Consider the following 19950-nt stretch of genomic DNA (forward strand, 5'->3'; position numbering starts at 1 on the left):
CACATTTTAGAAGATTTGAAAAGAAAAAAGAAATTTGAAAAAGGTCAGAAGTTGGAATTTGAAAAAGAAAAGCATGACTCCAATGAGTGTGGGACTAGGGCCTGTATGTATGGTACAGCCTGGAAATTGTAGTTAAAGATACTAAAGATCTTTAGTTACCAATACGAGAAGTTTTAGGCTCAGCCGCCAGGTTACGGTAATACTATAGGCTGTCATAAAGAAGTCATAAAAATTAACTGGCAAATTCATGGGATGGTTGCTCAGGAAAAATGAAATAGGTTATGGTGCTCAATTCCCTGGAGCGACAGAAGCTCGAGCCCACCATAGTCATAATTTTGAGCTTTATTTTTCAAATATTTTCCTACAGTTTAACCAATTTTCGTTCAACCAATTTTTAAAAAAGTATTTCATCAACCCAACTACTCACCTAAGAAAGAAGATACTTCATATATCAGTTCCCTATCAGACCAGTCGTGCGGTCATTATTATTTCTCACTTCCTATTTGTTCAACTACTTTTCACTTTTCCGAGCAAATAGAACTGACCAATATAAAAACCAACGTGTAGCTCACTGGTTTTCTAATAAGAGGCAATCATGAAGTTTGTAATTTTGGTATTGTTTTGTATTTTTCTGCTGAATAGAAGTGTTTTCACTACATACGATCTGAGTGATGGTGAGCTTCCGTTGGAGAGATTTCAAATCGTACACAGTGGAAATGGAAATGGAGTTAAGAATTCGGAGACAAAGGTGAGATAAGTTGTCATTTTCTCAATTTAACCAAAAAATTCATTATTCCAGACCGACCATCACATCCCAGATAGTGCCAACTTCCCACCTCGCAACTATTATCATTACCGTTCCAAATGAAATTTTTAATTTTTTTCCAAACTTATAAATAGTCAATGCAGGTGTAATCAAAGATTGCTCAATATAATGTTGTACACTTAAAATAAAAACTATGAACTGAAATTCCTGTGATATTGTGAAAATAAATGAAGTGGCACTCGGTATTTGGGGACTTGAAAAAAAAATCTTAACATTTTAGGCTCCGCCCCCCCCCCCAAAACAGGAGTCAGAGAACATGCAGACCTTCAGACTGCTTGTTCAGGTCCTTGTACTCGAATCTGGAAAAAAGTGTGTATTAGGAAATTAAAATTTGTTTTATTGGCGGAGCCTAAAATTCTCATTGGCGGAGCCTAAATTTCAACTTCGCATTATGGAAAATGCTTTGTTTTTTCTTCTTCATTCGCCCACGCGTTTTCCTGTCAAAATCGGTAGAGCGCATTTGCAAACAACGTGTCGCGCTTATAGCTTATCTGCTTCGTCCCTCTTGAGTCAACTATGTGTTCAAACCACAGAAATTTCCTGAACACCAAACCGCCTAATTAGATTTTAATAACAGATGTCGACTCAGAAAGTAAGAAGTCGAAAATTGTCGAAAATTCAATTGTTATACATATCTTCTGAACTCCTGATCAATTTGATTCCAAAAATCATATTCCAATTCTTGTGATCTACACAAACGACCAGAATATGATTTTTGTTGTCGATATCTGAAATTAGATTCCATTTTTTCCACTGGTCTTGCCCTATAAACTATCAAAAACAGGTGAAATTTCAGTCTCGGGACCGCCTGAAAATGTTTCCCGGAAAATAGTTGTTTTAATGTTTTCTCTCCAAATTTCCAAACTCCTCAAAACCTGAAAAATTTGAGCCAATGGCTTCTTGAAAAATACTAGATTAACTTTTTTTGATTGATAACTAAACTAGTTTTTATCGGAGACTCAGAGAACATGACCGACGTAATTTAATTCATTTTTTCTAGTGGGGAAATCGATTTGTGTTTTTATTTTCAAATTAATTTTTATTTTCAAATTGAATGTTTGAAACGAAAATGTATTATCTCAGGGGAACGCCCATTTATTTTTTGCAGTTCTGCTCTGTTTTGAAACAAAAGTCACTGAAATAGACATTTTGAAACTGAAACCGGACGTTCTGAAACTTCTCAAAACCAAGAATGAAACTGCCAAAAAATAATTTTCTCAGTGTTTTTGTTGCTTTTGGAACAGCCGGTTGATCAGTTTTGAAACGTCTGGTTTCGAAACGTCCCAAATTGGAAGTTCCTGGTTTCGAAGTGTCCAGCTTCAATGGTAAACATTTTAGTTTTGTAATTTTGTAGTTTTTTCCAGTTTCGAAATGTCCACAGTTTTGAAAGTTTTTATTTCAAATACAAATATTCCTGCAATTAAGAAATTGCTAGTTTTACAGCATCCCGGTTTCAAGAGTAGAAAATTCTCCAGTTTTGAAACGTCTCTGTTTGTATTCCACTGGTTTCAATAAATATAAACTTCATGGTTTTGAAATTTCTCAGGTTCATATGTATATGTAGATTTCTGCGATTTTAAAACGTCACGTTTTCCAAATCAAAAAAATTGACCGGTTTCAAAGTGTCCCCGTCGCATTGGTCTTGGTTTCAAAACGTCCAGTGACTCAACTCTCTAAAACTCTCTTATGAAATCTCACATTCCCAGAAAAGTAAGTGCAGGTGAAACCTCCGTCTTTTACAGTAACCCTTTCAAAACACCTGGCTCTTTATCTCTGTATCCAATCACAAAAAAACGTTGTTGAACTAGAGGGAAGCAGCTGAAATCTCTTGAGTGACTTGTGGCTTTTCACCCCGGATTTAGTCATTCTTTTTTTTTCATTGCTGGCCTCATTTTCTCTTTAACTTTTCTCTCAAACTCCAAATTATCAATTTTGAATTTTTTTCCAGGTCGACATTCAGAACAACCGTCTCGTCATCAATACCATCTCCCGTCTGTTGTCGTCGCCGAGATGAGTTTGGTGACGACACGTGGCGGACTAATCTTACTGTTGCTTTTTGCAACATTGGCAACACCCGCAAAAGTTAAGGTAGTGGATGAGGATACGATCATCTACGACGATTATACACCAGGTTAGTTGGGTACTGGGAGAAGACGGGGGACGGTTGAGTTCAGAGAAGAAAGTTCGTACCAAAAACCAAGTCTGTCGTACGGCCGGCCGCTGCCGGCCGCGGATTAACCAAATAAGTTGAATTTGTGGACATAGACTAATCTTCTGGTCCTCTAGGCCGTCTGAAGAAGCGAAAAAATTCCATGACTGGGAAATCCGATGTAATCACGGCCTTTTTGACAGCCTTGCCCATGGTGACAGAGAGTGAACCAGGATTGTATGGTTCAACTGATTTGTGACATTGAAAAAACAAAATTCTGCGGGATGTGCTTAAATCGAGAAGTTGTATGATTGAAGTCAGTTGAACAAGTTTATGAAATAAATCGTCCAGGCACTCGATCGCCAATCTTGTAGCCATGACCGATCAGGGTTACAATAGCCGTGAAAAAGTCTTCAGCCACGTCCCGCATATGTAAATATGGTGCCTGTCAAGAGAGACCCAAGAGGGGCGTGGCCAGATAGGTCTTGGGGCAGATGTTCCAAGTCTCTGCTGAATACATGTGTTCTCAGTCGTCGTTCCTCCTTCCTCCGTTGTCACAAACTTACTTACATAATTATCTATTCTGGTTGGGGCAAAGTTCAAATCTAACAAAATCTGAAGAACAAATAGGAAATTGTTGTCAAATTTATGTTCAATAATATCACTAGGGTCGTCTCAATTATTTCTCTCATTTTTTTAGTTCTTCATTTTTTGGAAGCTGAAATTTTCAAACCTGTATATTTTATCAAGGGAATACAATAGTATGCTGACTAATGGGGTTATTCATGACATGGGAAAATGTATTTGATACATGGTTTTCCCCCGTTTTTCTACATTTCTCCTCTTTTTTCGACCGTTTTTTCTACATACACGTCGAAAAATGGGAAAAAAAAGGGAAAATGCTGTAAGAACAAAGCTACACTGAGATTTGTTAAAAAAATAATTTTTCGACCCTCTTGAATAAGGAAACTGTAATGAAATACACTACACATGGTCATCGTCAGACCCCTTGGGACATATGTTTTGCACAGACACGCAGATATTCGGATTAAAATACTCGTCATAACATTTTCTTGTTCACAAGAAAACTGAACTTTCTCAAAACTCTCATTCCACGTAAAATGCTCACCGACCAAAAGTTGATTGCTTTCCACCTCAATCAGTCGCCCTTTCACAACTCCTTAGGGTCAGTAAAGGGCGTCATGATATACCTTTTTCATATTTTTGTGAACTGGAAAGTTCAGTTTCAATCTAAACTTTTTGCTCTTTTCAAACGTTTTTCTATCACTCTTGTTATATTTAATAGATATGTAGTTATAAACATTCTTAACTAATTTCAAACTGAGTTTCCGAATAATTTCCAGTGTGCATAAATTTTAAAAAGTCATAAATTTCTCTCACAATTTTCAAAATCTATCGCGAATGTCAAACCTTTCCCCTTCAACCACAAAAAAGTTTTCTTATCAAAGCCAAGCAACAGCTCCTTCTACCTCATAATTAAATTTTTCTCTTTCATATCAAAAACAAGTCGACTGAAAACTGAGAGCGAGCGTGAGCCGTCAAGCCAACCTTCTCCTTCTTTGTCATTATATGTTTTTTGATCTTTGAGATAAGTTTTGATAGAAAAAATAACAATTTGCATATGTAAAATGTTACATTGAAATGTTTGAGGTCAGGGACATGATTAAGAAGGTATTGATAGAAGAATACGAAGGTATTTGTTAGAATTCTGAGGTAGAGTTCCGCGTTTTCTTACTTCATTTTTTTAGTTTCGTGAGAAAGTTGTCACTTTTAGGCATTATTCAGAATTTTCAGAACTTTTTGAAATTTTCCTACTCTCCTGCCAATTTTTTAAATTCATTTTCTTCTTATGAGCACTTCTCGGCTTCCTCAACTGCGCTTCACTGAAATTTTCAAATCCATAATATAGGGGCTACATGAAATTTTGAAACCAGACTTCTGAAATACGGGACACTTGACAGCTTTTACATTTTTACACTAGACTTTTTGAATGGATGGTTTCGAAATGTCTGGTATCGTAAATTCAAGGCTTCCAAATGTTCCAAATGTGTGGTTTCGAAATGTCCTTTATTTCCTGTGCTATTTCTCCCCCCAGTTTCATTGGAGCGCATTTGTAAACATCTGTTTTGTCTTTTCTATGTTTTCTTTTCCGTTTTTAATAACTCTTCACCATTCAATCTTCTCCTCCACCCCAACAATTTTCCTTATCTACAGTCCGTCTCTCGCTCTCCAACTTGGTATCATGTCGTTGGTATCCAAAGAGGGTTACGTCGTCTCGGACGGCTACGTTGTCTCTGACGGGTTTGATGAGACATCCACCGTTCTCACCACTATCGTGACTACCGTAATCTCCACACTGTCGCCCGAGAGTACAGTGGGACATGATTATGGGATCAACTCGACGAAGTATCCACCACCACACAATTGGACACCGCCGAATACGACAACGAAACCGATAAGTTAGTTTTGGAGGGAAGATAGAACACTGTTCAATCGGAATAACTAGATTACACCCAAAATGTTTAACGTAAGATTCTAAACAAAAAACATTGAAAAATATAGAGATGAGGGACAAAAATTTAGTTGGTTGGCCCAAAAGATATGGTAAGTTCGATCCTATGAAAATTAAATCCGGTACTGTCCGTGAAATTCAAGTCTACCCCACTGTAAGAAATCCTACTCTCATTCTTCAAAATCCCTATTTCTTCTATGCACCCATTTTTCAATACCCAGCATGCTCCGAATGTTTTCAAACCTTATCCCTCATAGACTACATAATTATGTTGTACTTTTTCGTACTTTCCCGCTTCTTGATCAAAATTACTGACGTACTTTATTAGATCGGTGTTCTCCCTGAAGATTCGTCATGAAAGAATGAGTCAAAAAGTTTTGTGCCCTTCACTTCTGATAGAATTAATCAAAATATGAAAAATCTTACACCAAACTGAAAAAAAAACACCTGTTTTCCTATGAAGAGTTACAGTAGGAGCCAATGGTTGTGGCAGGTGATTTTTGAATGAAAAGCTGGAAGATTTTCATTGATGTTTATACCAGAAGGTATTTGAGGGGAAATCCCGGACGCAGTTCGTCAAGATATTTTGAACGAATATGAGCAAGTCATTGAAACAGGGGGACATGGCGGGACCTTAAAATAACACAGTTTGAAAAATATTCGTGAGCCTAATCATTAGACATCGCTTCAAGTATTCATGCTGAAAAGTCATAAACTACAAAACTCGAATCAAGAAAATATGGAGCAATGAAGCGATACGTAACGGTGTGACGAATTCTCAAAGTTGCCCTTCTTAGTAAAATCTTCGTTTGCCGCGGACAGGACTAGAAAGTCCTATTTTACCCAAATCGCAGTTTTTGCGATTGTCCGGCTAGCGGCATATCAACAGGGTCAGGACAGGATAGAAACGTTGAAATCGCCAAGATCTATATTTTTCTATATTTTCAAGATCTTAAAATTAAGTTTGAGTTGCGCGGCGTCCCGATTTGCTAAACTACTTTATACCATCTCAAACTCAATGTTTTTAATTTTAATTTTTATTTCGTCATTATTTGTAGACCAAAACACTATTCATGAGTCAGCCGTTCGATTCTTTGAATTCTGTTCCTTTTTCTTCTATTTGAAATTTCCAATTAGTTGAGACACAGAAAAAACATTTTCAAACCCCTTGAAAAACACCTGCATCTAAAATCTAAAGACGCACGAGTCATACGGTAGGAGCCAAAGTGGCAGGTGTATCTCTCTAAACTTGATAGAAATTTTCTTCGATATTCAGTCGATTCTCAAACTTTCCATAACCTCTAATTTGTCGCGAGAGAGCGCGCACAAATTACATTTGGCTCCCTCTCTCTGCTTGACTGCACTACGGTAGTCTTCCCACTCTCTCGCTCCAAATATCTTATTATTTTTTTGAAGAGAAGGGACAACACAATTTCAAGACGACTCGAGCAACCCCATAGCAACACTATCAGGTTAGAAACTTGTGTCAGCACCACCACACCACCAAAAACCTTCCGAGAGCACTTATATTTCTCCCCTCATCTCCCAATATCGGGACCCAGAGGACCACTGATAGTGTAAGAAACCCCTTGAAGCTGCTCCCTTATCTCTCTCCCACTTGCTCTCATTTATCCTGGGGTGTCCTTCTTCTTCCCGACGGGAGAGCAAGTGACAACTGACTCTCTCTCGGGGGATCTCCTCTCCTCCTGCCGAACTCTCGCCCCTTAAATTTTAAACTTTTAATATAAATTCACTGTCATGACATGGATAAGCTTATTGCCACATGGACCACTGAAACGTATCTGAATGCGTTAACTATTGCAACTGAGTATTTTAACTGGAAAAAAGGATCCGAGGGTAAAGGTTTGTGAATTCTTGAAGCGTTGAAATGTTGAAATATTTGTGTGGGGGATCCGTCAAGATAGTGGTCGTGACGTGTTCAGGGAACATGGACTGCTGATCAAATTGACTTTTTCTAAGAATTATGATTATGGAAGAACTTTTACATTAAGACCCATCTAGAACAAAACTAGACGAGCTTTTGAGTCGGACTATGAAAAACATGCATGTAAGGAATCTTGACAATACATTTTTTTTAAACTGTGAAAATTACAAGTAATTCTCTTTAACTTCTTCGCGTAAGGCTTCATCGTGTCAAAAGCTTAAAACTCGACCTGGCATTTTCTCCGATTTAACACCGTATCGTTAGGTATCACATAGGAGTTGATGTTCAGCAAATTCTTGATTGTCAAGCAGACTTGAAAATCGGGTAAAAAAGGTCAAAAAACTATTTTAACCCGACCCACGGCAGCAACATTTCGTTTTGAGTAGGTCAGAGATTTAGAACTTGAAGAGCTCCACATTTTCGTAAATTGTTCAGCTGGTATTATTGAGTCTTAATGTTAAGGTTGCTACGCTCCGATCCGTGTTAACCCGATTTAGATCTCATAGGCCTTGTATGTGACCTGGACCAGTGACATACATACTTCGAAAATTATGTCTTTCACACCAAACTAAGAACAATAAATCTGCATATCTTATTGTGAGATACTGTATTCTTCCGATTGTTATGTCTGTGTAACTTTGAAACATCCATTTTCTTTGAAACCTCCATTTCAGAACTGCTCTGCAGTGTTTTAACAGTTTTTTTTCTGAATTCAACCATTAGCCACAGGACAGTTTCTATATGGGAGTATTTCAAAAAGCTTAGCTGTGAGCCAATCAAAAATCCGGGAAATGTTTGAAAAGTTTTTAAAACTAAAACCTGGCTTTGTAAGTTTCCCCAGTCCCATTCCCAATCCCGCTCTTCAATCTTTAATTCATTATCTTCCAGGAATGGGTAACACTGCATCGGCCAAACAGGTCGCTGACCAAGTCGCATATGGAATCGTGAGTTCATCAGTTCCCAATTCCGCTTCTTAACTCCACTCTTCCAGATCGCCTGCGTCACCGTTGGCGTCCTTCTGGTCATGCTCTACATGTGCATTTTCGGTCAACGGTGTCGAGCCACTGCTATCCGTTGGCACGTGCTGAATTGTAGTGTTTGGGGGATACTACATCTGGTTAGTCAGTAGGGGATCCTTCTCTTAGAAGTTCCATATTCAGATATCGTATTGCTCGTTCGCCGACAAAGCACCATGGCCCAACTACATCACCAATCAGGACTGGAGAGACACCGCCAAACAGGTCGAGTGTTTCACTCGATCCGTGTTTCCAGCCGGCATGGTCTTTGTCTATTTGGAGCAAATCATACTTACCATTGCTCCAAAACTGGCAAACTCTCTGATCTTCAACGCAATCTTCTTCCTTCTCCTCATTCCGTTCCTCAATGGTCTCATGATCTTCTTGTATTTTGCTCATGTACGTTTATCGATCAGCAAAGAATTCGCAATTTATCATTTTTAGTACATGGACGTCGTCTGGTGGTACGAACCAATTGATCTCTTCAACCTGGCAACATATCTCATCTTCGTCACCTTCACCTTCATCTACTTTATCTTCTGCTTGTTTGGAACCTGCTTGTGCTGTGCTACAATGACTTCAAAGAGACCATCATCGGTTAGTAAGCGGCGATTTTTTCAGACTTTTGAAATAGAACAAGACACAAGAGCTAGCACACGGGCCAGGCGGGTAAATTTAGAAGCAAAATCGTTTGAGTCTGAAATTCAAGCGTTTATTCGATACTTAATTTAGTCATCTCTTGGCTAGTCAGCAAAGCATGTTGAGAAGGCGCCTTTGCCAAAACGGCCAAACATGACTCACACGCTGCGGAAATCTGAGTCATGTTCAGAAGATCATTCCAAATTCTTGGCCATAGACAAGCTTTCTGTAACTAGGATTATTATCGGGCCTGACTGAGTCTGAGCCTACGTAGACCATATTCGTCAGACGCTTTCCGTAAATGTGAATGCTCGAAAAAACACGGCCCCGCGACTTACGACCTTTTTGAAATTCTTATACATATGAGCTGTGTACAACTGGCGATGTGTTAGAATTAACAAAATCTCAAATCCCTCTTTTATTGCATAACCCTATCCCACACTTTCAGCGCACCACCGGAACCTTCGCTGACATGTGGCTCCTCTTCCCCTACGGCTTGATCCCCTCCATCATGTACGGTCCATCGTTCGGTATGACATCTGTCAGCTTCGCCTTGAAACATCTTCTCACCTGGGTCATGGAAAGTGGTCTCCTCACCGGTGGCGGTGGAAACTCTTCCGGAGACAGCATGATTGACATGAACCTTCTGATGCAAGTAGCGACCAACGCCATCCTCGCCATGCCCTGGTTCGTCCTCCTCTTCCCATTGGTTCAATCGATTCTCGCTCTTGTTTGTGTTCGAATGTTCCGTGAGCAGGTGAGTCTCTCCTAAACATTGCTCATCGGAGCACACAAGAAAAAACATGACATTTTCAGTCGAGCGTGTTTTTCGAATATGTTATTTGATAAGAAATTTGATTATTAGGTTTCTATGGTGAAATGTCTCTCATGCCTAATGGCAGGTGTTTGAAGTTTTTGAAGCCTTGAATTTACTTCTGTTTTTGAGGTTTTTGAGAAATTAGATTCTAATGTAAGAAACAAGAATTCTAGGGGAATGACTCTTCAAAAACTTATTCAGAGAAGAGAAAGGGACCAACAATTCCATTTTTTCAGTTTTTCTTCATGATCACCTGCGGTCGTTTCTTCGAGGGAAAACATCACAAGATCGGAATGACTAAAGACGAATGGAATGTGACCTCGATCGGACCACCACCACTCTACCCCAACTCGCTTTCGTCTTCTGAAAAGCAAGAGGCTTGATTTTATTGGAATGAGAGAGATGAGATGCAGTGATATCACACGTTTTCTAATATTCTGTCGTTTTCCTTATTTTCTGTCCATTCCTTTCTTTCTTTCTTCTCTTGAAAACAGTTCTGTCCATTTCCATTTTTCTTTTTCCAAAACAAAACTTTCTGTGATCTCACCCCCCACAAATGACATGCGAACCGAGTTTGATCAGTTACCAATAAATTCATTCTGTTAAAAAATATGATTATTTTTTGTTGAAATATTTCAGAATGGTTTGAAGATATGAACACTGCATGGTTTTGACATGCTGTTTTTTAAAGTTTGGGTAGAGCGCGGTTGTAAGAAGGCCGTCGTGCTAATATCAAAGAAGATGACGGACGTAGCGGACCTTTTTTCGAGATGCCAGAAGAGACTTTTATCTACAAAGATTTTTTTTTAATTTTAATACACCATTTTACAAATTCTCTAAGATGAGTTATCGAATGACTCCAAGAAGTTTCTGGTTTGTCCTCTTCTTACAAGGTAACTACAAGCTCGTTTTTTGAGCTCCGGAGCAGAAATGGGCAAAAGATTTTGTTGCCATCGTATTCAGAATGGTTGAAACCACCTATGGGTCTATTTTCAGCAAATTCTCTAGCATTTTCTAAAAGTTGTTCCCTTTTTAGATCTCTAGAGAGGAATCGTACAAAAAGGAATCAAATACAAAAAAGAATTTTGGTTTGTACTGTGGGCTCAGTGAAAACCGGACAATCACACCATTTCCAGACACCGTGGCACAATTTCTAAGTTTAACGTTTGCAGTTGGAAGACACCAACAGTAACGCAAACTTCGATTACATCCGCGAACTCAAAAAAGAACAGAAACTAATTCCCCCTCTTATCACTTCTCTCCCTCAACACCTACCTACACACGTTTTCATTTGTATGTTTGTTCTACCGTTCTGCTCCGCAGACACTTTTTTATCAGAACGAGAATTAAGAAAGGAGATGGAAGAAATGTTTACCTTTGGTGCATGGTACCAACTGGTATACATGGTATACATGATGAGGAATGGAAGAAGATGTTTTTGTTTTTTCCCTGGCTCACTTTCACACTTTCAGTAACAAGTGTAGTAGTATAGTTCCGTGTTTTTTACCGCACATTTGTTTTTTTTCAGTGTTGGCGCAATTTTCAGATGTTACCTAACGTTTCATCTTATTTTTGTTCACAGTGTCAATTGTCAACTTTGAGATCATGTTCCATTCTGTCTGAAATGATTATATTGCTGAGAACTGTAGTGTCTAATAATTAGATCTTAGGTTTTAGAATTGATTTTTTGAAAAATAAGCTCCTAGGAAGTTATGGCCTGTCAAAAAGGGACTCTTCTTACTGCAGTGATGTAAATTTTGAGTTTCATTCCCTTACCTATCTGTATATTTTTATGAGGAATTGTATTAACTAGAAAAACAAAGATTTACTTGAATTTTTATCTTTAAAAATTTATACTGCATACTTTTACCTTAAACCGTCGCTGAGTCTCAAAGAAGCCCATTTTTTTGGCGTTGCTCTAGGAAAACTTTTTTGATAATGGTCAGATTTTCTGCGTTAATCATTTCTGGATTACTGTACTATTATGCCGGTAATTATCCCTGCATCAACACATTTTTTGCAGCGCTGTACTGTTCAAAAGTATTGTGAAAAGAGTCGTCGACTACAAAAAGTGAAGTTCTAGGTTTTATCTACATACTTTTTTAAAATTAACATTATGGGACACACAGTGACGAAGTTTACCTACCTAAACATGGTTATTCCCTTTTTGTTATCCAGTACTGTATCTATGCGTTAAACTAACAATGATTTCTCTCTTCTTTTTTCAACTCAGAATTTGAACAAAACATCCTACATATATGTTTCATTGACTACCTTTTTTGCAGGTGCATAGTAATAATGGCGCCACCCGACCTTGACGAAGAAGCACTCCTCGACGAAAACCCAGATGAGAAGTGAGTAACCTAGTGGGACACCTGCCCCCTCCATCTAAAGAGAAGACAGATGTAGACCATTAATTTTAGCGACCCCCTTCTTGTTCTCAACGGGCAGCGCCAAGACCCCCCGGAAAACCATCTGGATGAAAGAGAAGAAGAGGAGAGAATTGAGAGATGGCAAATGGTTGAAATGATGGCAGATGGTGTCGAGATTCAAGAAGAAGGAGGAGGAGGAGATGTGAGAGAACTAGAAGATGAAGACGTCAGACATGAAGAGGAGGAGGAGGACATTGACTGGGTGACACCATTAACAAGAAAATACTCCAAACCGTTTAGTAAGTGTCGTCGGTGTGGGTGAGGTGACTAGAAGTGAGAGAGATGAGACTGAATTCTGCTGATTTTGTTTCTCTGAAAAATCGAAAGATTTCGAGACACGAGGGTAAGTATTTGTGGGGGTTGGGGAAGTATGCCAAAACGGTTTTTTTAATTATTCAAAGAGGTTCACCAATAAGGAAAGTGTGTACTGGCAACATTTCAGAATCTCCCAAAAAACTTGACCATACTGGAAAAAACGGTCTGAAAAGTCCCTACTTTCATTTAGTCGTGAAATTTCTAGTTTTTCCATGCGATTGTAAATGAATCTGCTCAAATTTGAGATTTTATTTCTCCAAATTTTCCCACTTCAAACTGTCTGTTTCTGCAACTATCCCGTTTCAGAAATGTACCTTTCAGTCTGAAATTGAAATAGACATACGGGACTTAATTTACGTTTAGCTCTCGAGTGAAACTTATTTCTTGAACAAGTTCAGTTGTTTCAAGACACCGGTTTTGAAGAATGAACGTTTTGTTAGTACCTGCTGAATATGTAGTTTTATTCATTTTTGTTTTTAAATACTTTCCATAAGATACTTAGAATCTACTAGGTAAGAAGACTGATTCTTCACTTACTCCACGATTTTGGTCTCTTTAAACATTTGGTGACTTTCATAGTATCCAGTTGAATATCACAAAGTTTGAGAGTGTATCTCGTCTAAACTGATTGCCCAATAAGTCTAATTTTAGTGAGCCTGTTGATCAAACATACAACTTCCCTTTTGTAGTCGACAACGTTTTGTACAGACACTTTCTATAAAGTGATAGACAAACTTTGTAGATGTCGTGCTATAGGACAAATTCAAGCCGATCGAACTGTAGATTTCCATCAATTTCAAGGAGTCACCTTTCAAAGTTAATCTCCTTGGACATTATATGAGAATCAGTTCCATCGGGGACCAGGAGACTCGATACTAACAATGTCAATAATTTTATTCAAACAACTGAAACCCTCCCAATGTATTATTTCAAATCTTTCTACATCCCCTGTCCTTCTCCCATGATGCTTTTTCTTATGAAAATACTGTAGAATAATAACAATAAGTAGGAAATACACAAAAAGCATCGTCTTCTTTCTTTCTCTTTCTTTGATTTTATCGCCTTGTCTATCTGATTGCTTCCTGTGTTCTTTTTCATTTGCATAACTGGTTCAACCCACTGGAACTTTTGTGCCTATAGAAGATCTAAGATACCTGAATGGGAGGTTTTAAGCAGGGAAGTGGATAATGTGTGATTGAAAAAGATCGAAACATTTCTCTGGTTGTGATATGACAGATTGGGTAGATCCTTCTAAAACTCCAAAAGCCACTGACAGGTTATTCCATCTATTTATCTTTCTTATTACCAAAATCTCATGTTTTTCCACAGAAAAAGAAAAAAAACAACAGATGACATTTGTTGTCTTTTTTCCTCAGAGATTGTTTGTTTGTTTTCCGATTGCGCAACTATCCAGTTTCGAGTGCGGCAAGTCTGTATGAAGCTAACTATGAGGAATCATTATTTTGTTATGACTCTTTTTTTCATCTTGCCGTCATTCAATAGCTTGACTTAATTTATTAGTTTTGATTATCTTATTGTTAATTATAAGTAATTTGTTCGGGGACTTGCTGAGAAAGAATTTATGGCACAGTGAGTATGTGCAAAGAAATTAGTTTATCATCCTTATTTACAGATTTTCCCCTTCCGTTTTGAAATTTGTCAGTAATAACATTGAGAGTATAATTTTTCTGTGAACTGATTCGGTTTTTACCATGGTGGCCTAAAATTTATGGAATTGTATTTCTATGCCAGCTCTGATCTTTTCTAATTTTCGCCCAGGATTCCCAGTAACGTCACTAAAAACAGTCCTATTTGAGCTTATGATGAACTTGATGGCCTAGAATTTCCACATTTAGATTCCTAGGCCACTTAGTGTGACCTTCTGTGAGAGAAAAGAGAGAGGAACTCACGGATTATAACGCCGACGGCGCGACAGCCACTGATGAAGTTTCGGAACATACTGATAAGGCCGGTTCAAAATAGTGATCGGATTATATTAAGCACTTTCACAAGGTCCCATGCCCATATTCATACAAAATTAGCCTAATTTTTCAATCATGGAGTCTGAAAGCATGCTTTTGAATTCAAAGCCACTCCGAGAAATTTACACATCATAACTTTCGACCCTGAAGTTTTAAAACCAACTTTTATAACTTTCAATCCGTCCGTTGGATGAATCGGATTCTCATTTTAAAAACTGCAAGGAAACCTCCGAATAAGCCTTTCCCGTTATTCCTCTGGCTCAGGATTTCTAAAACTGACCATTTGAATGTAATTTTTTTCTGGAACAGCTGGAAATGTATCAAATTCAATATTCTGAATTTTTGGCAACCTTGAAGCACAGGGCGATTGTCGAGGCTTTAAACAAAAGACTCGATGATTCATAAGAGAAATTTCCTATTTATTTGTTTATATTTTGGCATTTCGTAACTGTTTTGCTTGTTCTATTCCATGAAATAGCCGACCAAACACCACTCTTCTGATGTTCCAGAATACCTCCACGACTTTTCTAAGTCTCCACACTCTTCACACTGTCTCTCCAACTCCCTGTTTTCTGTCTCAAGTATAAAATGGGGTAGTGTTAAGACCGAGATTTCAGTTTTCTCCAGGACAAATTTTTTGTACATTTAGTCCCTATCTACAGTAAGGTGCTAGATCAGTTAGGTAATCTTAATTTTAGTCCTTTGATACAAAAAAGATATGCTCATACTGTAACTGCGCTTTACCAAAATCCCCTTGAGAAATGTCTATTTTTCTCTGCGTCCCTCAATTTCTCGTGCAATTTTTTGAAGTTTCGATAGAGCGCGGTTGTAATTGATATACTGATGTTGTAGTGTACGTTTGTTCGATTTTTATTATTTTATTTTTCACATTGAGTGAACTCATAGATTGTCAAGATTATCCGTGACGAGGAAAAAGCGCTGCAAGCGCGCCAGTTTCAGCTGATGTATAACGATAGGTCTAAACCCCATGTCCCTTCCAATCCCCCTTATTCTTGCCACTTCCGCTATACACTTATTTTCCTTTGCCACCGTTACCCTAATCCATCTGACATGCTTTAAGAAGACCATCCATGTCAGCTGATTGTAATCAGCTTGGCGGTATTGTTGTCGCCTCATCAGAATCCATCCAGAATGACGGTGAGTTTGTTCAGAGGGAAAACAAACAAGACAACAAAAAACAATATGAGAGAGTCTGTACCCCTTTTCAAATCTTTTAAATAAACTTAACCCCCCATATGAACGTGAGGGATGGTCTTAGAAAATGTCAGCTGACTGTGACCTTTTATAAAGAAAAAAAATGGGAAGCGCGGGATGCACTTTTTTTCAAAAAAAAAAAAGAACTTACTGAGAAGTTTTATTTCTCCCTGCCCACAGTTGCGGACACACTTTCACTTTTTGCGGTTTCTTTTTCCATCTTTTTCCACAAGTGACCACACCCATTTCCTATTTTATCACGAGATCAACGTCTTGGTCAGAACAAGTTTCTTTTATATTCAGCTGAGTACTATTGCCCCTATCTTCTCTTCTTTTTCTCTATTTCATCCTGAATAATGTTGCTACCAAAGTACAAAGATATTCCGAATCGGTTGCCGGTTCGAGACGATGAACCAGCGGGTAATATTGGGAAGTTCAAAATATTGAGAGAGTCTAAGTGAATTTTTACTTTATATTGGGAATAAGGGTAGGACCAGTAGAAGTTAAGTAGTTGAACTGAAAATAAAATCAACTTTTCAGGCACAGACTGGTTCGGAGATGATCGTGAATCGTTGAGCGATTTGGCAAAATTCTACAACAGTGCACAGTTCAGCGATGTCAATTTGAAGGTCGGAGAGGAAAGGTGAGAGGGTTTTTTGTTGAAAAATGCGCTCGAATCTCATTTTGGCTAGGTTTCCAAAAATTCTGTGATTAACTAAAAATTTATTTACCGTAAAACCTGTAATGGAGACGCACCCGCTAGCAAAAGTTTGGAGCACCCTATCTCGGCTGTCTTTAAAGATATGACATTTTTTCAACTGAAGAAATATTCTGTGAATATCAAGCTATATTTTGTCAATTAAAAGTTTTTTGATATTTCTTTTGGGAATCGAAGAATGCCGCGGCGACACACGCACACACACACGCTGAGACTTCACGAAAATGTTCACAAAAAATCATAAAAATTTGTGCGGACCCTGAAAAGTAGTTCTGTATGTATGATCATTTGAAAAAAAAACTGTTTTCTAAAAGTAAGTTCTCCGCTTCAAGTTGCCAGCACTGGCCGACCGTGAAGTTAGTGGGAAATCATTACGAACCGCGCTCTACCGAAACCTTGAGAAACGAAGACAAAAAGAGACTTCTCCAGAGTTTCGATGGAGCGCAGATGTGAAACAAAAATTTCTCTATATTGTCCCTACCTGATTCATGAAACAATGCTCTCCCGAAACCCATTCGAACATATTTCCAGCTACCCCGCCCACCGTCTGATCCTCTCGAAAAGCAGCGACGTCTTCGACAGAATGCTCAGTCAACGCTGGAATGGCGATAAGGTAGATCTGGAATTGGTTGAGGACTCAATGTGTCAAACGGCCTTCTCCTCATTCCTCCGATTCCTCTACTGTAATCATGTTGTCCTGCATAGAGACAACTGTTTGCCATTGCTGGTGTTAGCAGATAAGTATAATGTGACCACTCTGAAAAAAGTAGGTTTTTTTCAGAAAAGAATAAATTAATAAGTCTGTTCAGGTCTGCCTAGACTTTGCCCAATCCGAGATTCTCCCAGTCATCGATCTCAAAGAAATCTTCTCCGTTTGGTTCTCCTACGCCACCAAAGCCTATCATCCCAGTTTGATTAAGTCATGCATGGAAGCGATTTCCTTAGATTTTGAGACGCTGTTAAACGATGAATGGGAAAAGGATTGGCAGGAATTACATAGAGATCAAATGGTGGAGATTCTGAAGTGCAACGAGTTACAGTTGTCGAGTGAGTACTTCAGAGAAGGGGAGAGCTTACGGTTCAATAATTTTGTGTTTCAGACGAGTTCAAGCTCTGGGAGTCGCTTCTGAAATGGATTCAAGCCCCCAACCACTCGGAACGTCGTGGCAACACCGCCGGTCCTCTGATGGCTCTCCTCCTCCCACTCATCAGATTCCCCTATATGACTGCTGATGAATTGAGTCAAGTGGAGAAGTCGTCGGTGTCTGAGATGAATCCAAAACTGTTCCAGCCACCACTTCTCCTGGCTTACAAGTTCCAAGCATTGCCACTGTCTAGTCGGATGAATGCGAAGTGAGTTTATTGACTCGAAACATTTTTACAGTTATCATTTATAGAGACTTCTCCAAGAAACAATTTCTGCTCCGGAAATATCGAGACATTCGCTGGGATCGGAGAATCAATGTTTCCAAGTCACTGCTGTCACTTCCATGTGTAGATCACGCCTTCACGGTGAGTAGACTTTATAAGAAGGGCAAGCCCCTCTATTTGTACAGGGGCGGTTGTCAGTAAAACCAAAAAGTTCCGAGCCAAAACTCAAATGTTCAATTCGTTGTGAGAAATTCAAACTTTTTTCAAACTTTTTTCATCGAAATGCTGAAAATTCATCAAAAATTGAAAGAATTTCAGAAGAAAAATTGTGAAAAATTGGTACTTTTTAAAGCAGTGTCGAACCGAATTTCGACAAGAACGATTCTGTTAAAGGGGCTCATTTGATAGAGGAGTACTACTAATACTAATCATGTTCGAGTTTAAAAAATGACTAGAATCAAACTCCCCGCTGAAGAATCATTTCCGATTAGAACCGATTTTAATCGGGATAATCGGAGAATGAAAAAAAATTTAGTAGATTCTAGGCTCTCCTTTTTCTTCCCCAAATACCTAATATCCGGAGAAGAAGGAAAACGAGATTTTCGACTAAATTCTGTTCTTAATGACCTAGCTGAATCAGAATCCACAACTTGTCACTGTAAATCTATTTTCTTTCCGGATTTTTGAAAATCCGAAAATCCTTTTTCTTCCCCAAATTTTCGAAATCTGGGGAAGAAAAAATAAGAATGAGAAAAAGAGATTTTTAGCTGTATTCTATCTTATATGACTGTCCTCATCCAGAATCCTCAACTTTTGATTCAGAATCTCTTTTTCTTCCCCTGATTTTTGAAAATCCGAAACTCCTTTTTTCTCTTTCCCGGATTCTTAAAATCCGGAGAAGAAAAAATATTAAAACTTCTTTACAGGCGGTTTCTGATTGAATTTTGGAAAGATCTAATTGTAAAATTTTCCCACTTGTTCTATGTATTTCTTACAATTCCTCTTTTCCTCTTTCAGTTCGACACTCGCTCTTCAACCTACCCCAACTCTGAATGGAAATGGACACTCAAGCTTACAGGTACCAAAATTCATATCTAGGCAGTTCCACCCAACCCCGTCTCTATTATTCCAGGCCTCTCCGTCCCGAATCCTGTCAAAAAAGATGTTCTCCGTATTCTCCTGATTGCCGAGGCAATGGACCAGCCTCGATCGATCGAATACCTTCTCCAAATAGTCGACGACAAGAAGGTTCTATTCTCGACGTCCGGGAAGAAGTCTTTTACGAAAACGAGGTAAATGCGCTCCAGTGAGACAGATTGTTTAGAAAAACTTAAACTATTGGTAGAGCACAGTTTTAGCAATAAAGGGCTCTATTCCAGTTTGGATGTCCTCTAAAAACTCAAACGTCCCAAAAAACACTTAGACGTCCCTTGAAACACTTAAACGCCCTTTCGCACTCTAATTTTTTTAAAACGTCCTTTCAAAAGTTTAGACGTCCCAAAAAACGTTTAAACGTCCCGTAAAATGTTTAGACGTCCCTTCAACACCAAAAGTCACTGAAAGTGTTCAAGGGACGTCTAAATTTTTTTTGGGACGTCTAAATGTTTTTGGGACGTTATAGAGCCCTATATATATATATATATATATATTTTATCCCTTCCTCCAATCCCCTCATAATTTCAGATACTACTCCGAACTTGACATGGAGAAAAAGATTGAATTCGATGAGTTGCTCAACGATGAATCCTTATATTCCTGTAACCGCGAGTTCATTTTCCAAGTGCTCCTGAGACCGATTGACTAATTTCATTATTATCTGTATAAAAACAATAATTTATTCTTCTGTCTTTCTACTCTCCTCATAATCTGTCTGTTGACCTACATTAGGTGTCTTCTGTGTACATTGAATAAACGAAAACTTCTCAAGAACTGGTAAACTTGTAAGAGGGGGAATCCATTAGCCTCCAATGAGGTATAAAACTGAGAAAACGT

The 19950-nt window shown here is 38.5% G+C and overlaps 5 protein-coding genes across 5 annotated transcripts; 4 read left to right on the plus strand and 1 right to left on the minus strand.

Moving 5' to 3' along the window:
- Positions 1–595: 595 nt before the first annotated feature.
- On the plus strand, positions 596–2962 carry GCK72_004740 (uncharacterized protein; the record flags this gene model as incomplete). The annotated part of the gene is made up of 3 exons (XM_003097062.2): positions 596–748; positions 800–857; positions 2775–2962. 3 exons carry the CDS (start codon positions 596–598, stop codon positions 2960–2962), a joined length of 399 nt encoding a protein of 132 aa, XP_003097110.2.
- A 2207-nt stretch (positions 2963–5169) lies between these two features.
- On the minus strand, positions 5170–5379 carry GCK72_004741 (uncharacterized protein; the record flags this gene model as incomplete). Its single annotated transcript, XM_053724865.1, has 1 exon — positions 5170–5379. One exon carries the CDS (start codon positions 5377–5379, stop codon positions 5170–5172), a length of 210 nt encoding a protein of 69 aa, XP_053589059.1.
- GCK72_004742 (uncharacterized protein) lies at positions 5239–10308 on the plus strand (the record flags this gene model as incomplete). Its single annotated transcript, XM_053724866.1, has 7 exons — positions 5239–5455; positions 8342–8397; positions 8445–8570; positions 8614–8868; positions 8914–9066; positions 9557–9865; positions 10162–10308. The coding sequence occupies 7 exons, from the start codon at positions 5239–5241 to the stop codon at positions 10306–10308; spliced, it is 1263 nt and encodes a 420-aa protein (XP_053589060.1).
- Positions 10309–12223: 1915 nt separating this feature from the next.
- GCK72_004743 (uncharacterized protein) lies at positions 12224–12619 on the plus strand (the record flags this gene model as incomplete). Its single annotated transcript, XM_053724867.1, has 2 exons — positions 12224–12279; positions 12349–12619. The coding sequence occupies 2 exons, from the start codon at positions 12224–12226 to the stop codon at positions 12617–12619; spliced, it is 327 nt and encodes a 108-aa protein (XP_053589061.1).
- A 3606-nt stretch (positions 12620–16225) lies between these two features.
- GCK72_004744 (uncharacterized protein) lies at positions 16226–19762 on the plus strand (the record flags this gene model as incomplete). The annotated part of the gene is made up of 9 exons (XM_053724868.1): positions 16226–16289; positions 16410–16512; positions 17119–17353; positions 17397–17634; positions 17688–17940; positions 17985–18099; positions 18976–19036; positions 19091–19250; positions 19642–19762. The coding sequence occupies 9 exons, from the start codon at positions 16226–16228 to the stop codon at positions 19760–19762; spliced, it is 1350 nt and encodes a 449-aa protein (XP_053589062.1).
- Positions 19763–19950: the final 188 nt, after the last annotated feature.

This window comes from Caenorhabditis remanei, chromosome II, assembly GCF_010183535.1.
Source record: "Caenorhabditis remanei strain PX506 chromosome II, whole genome shotgun sequence".
In the NCBI taxonomy this organism is placed as follows: domain Eukaryota; kingdom Metazoa; phylum Nematoda; class Chromadorea; order Rhabditida; family Rhabditidae; genus Caenorhabditis; species Caenorhabditis remanei.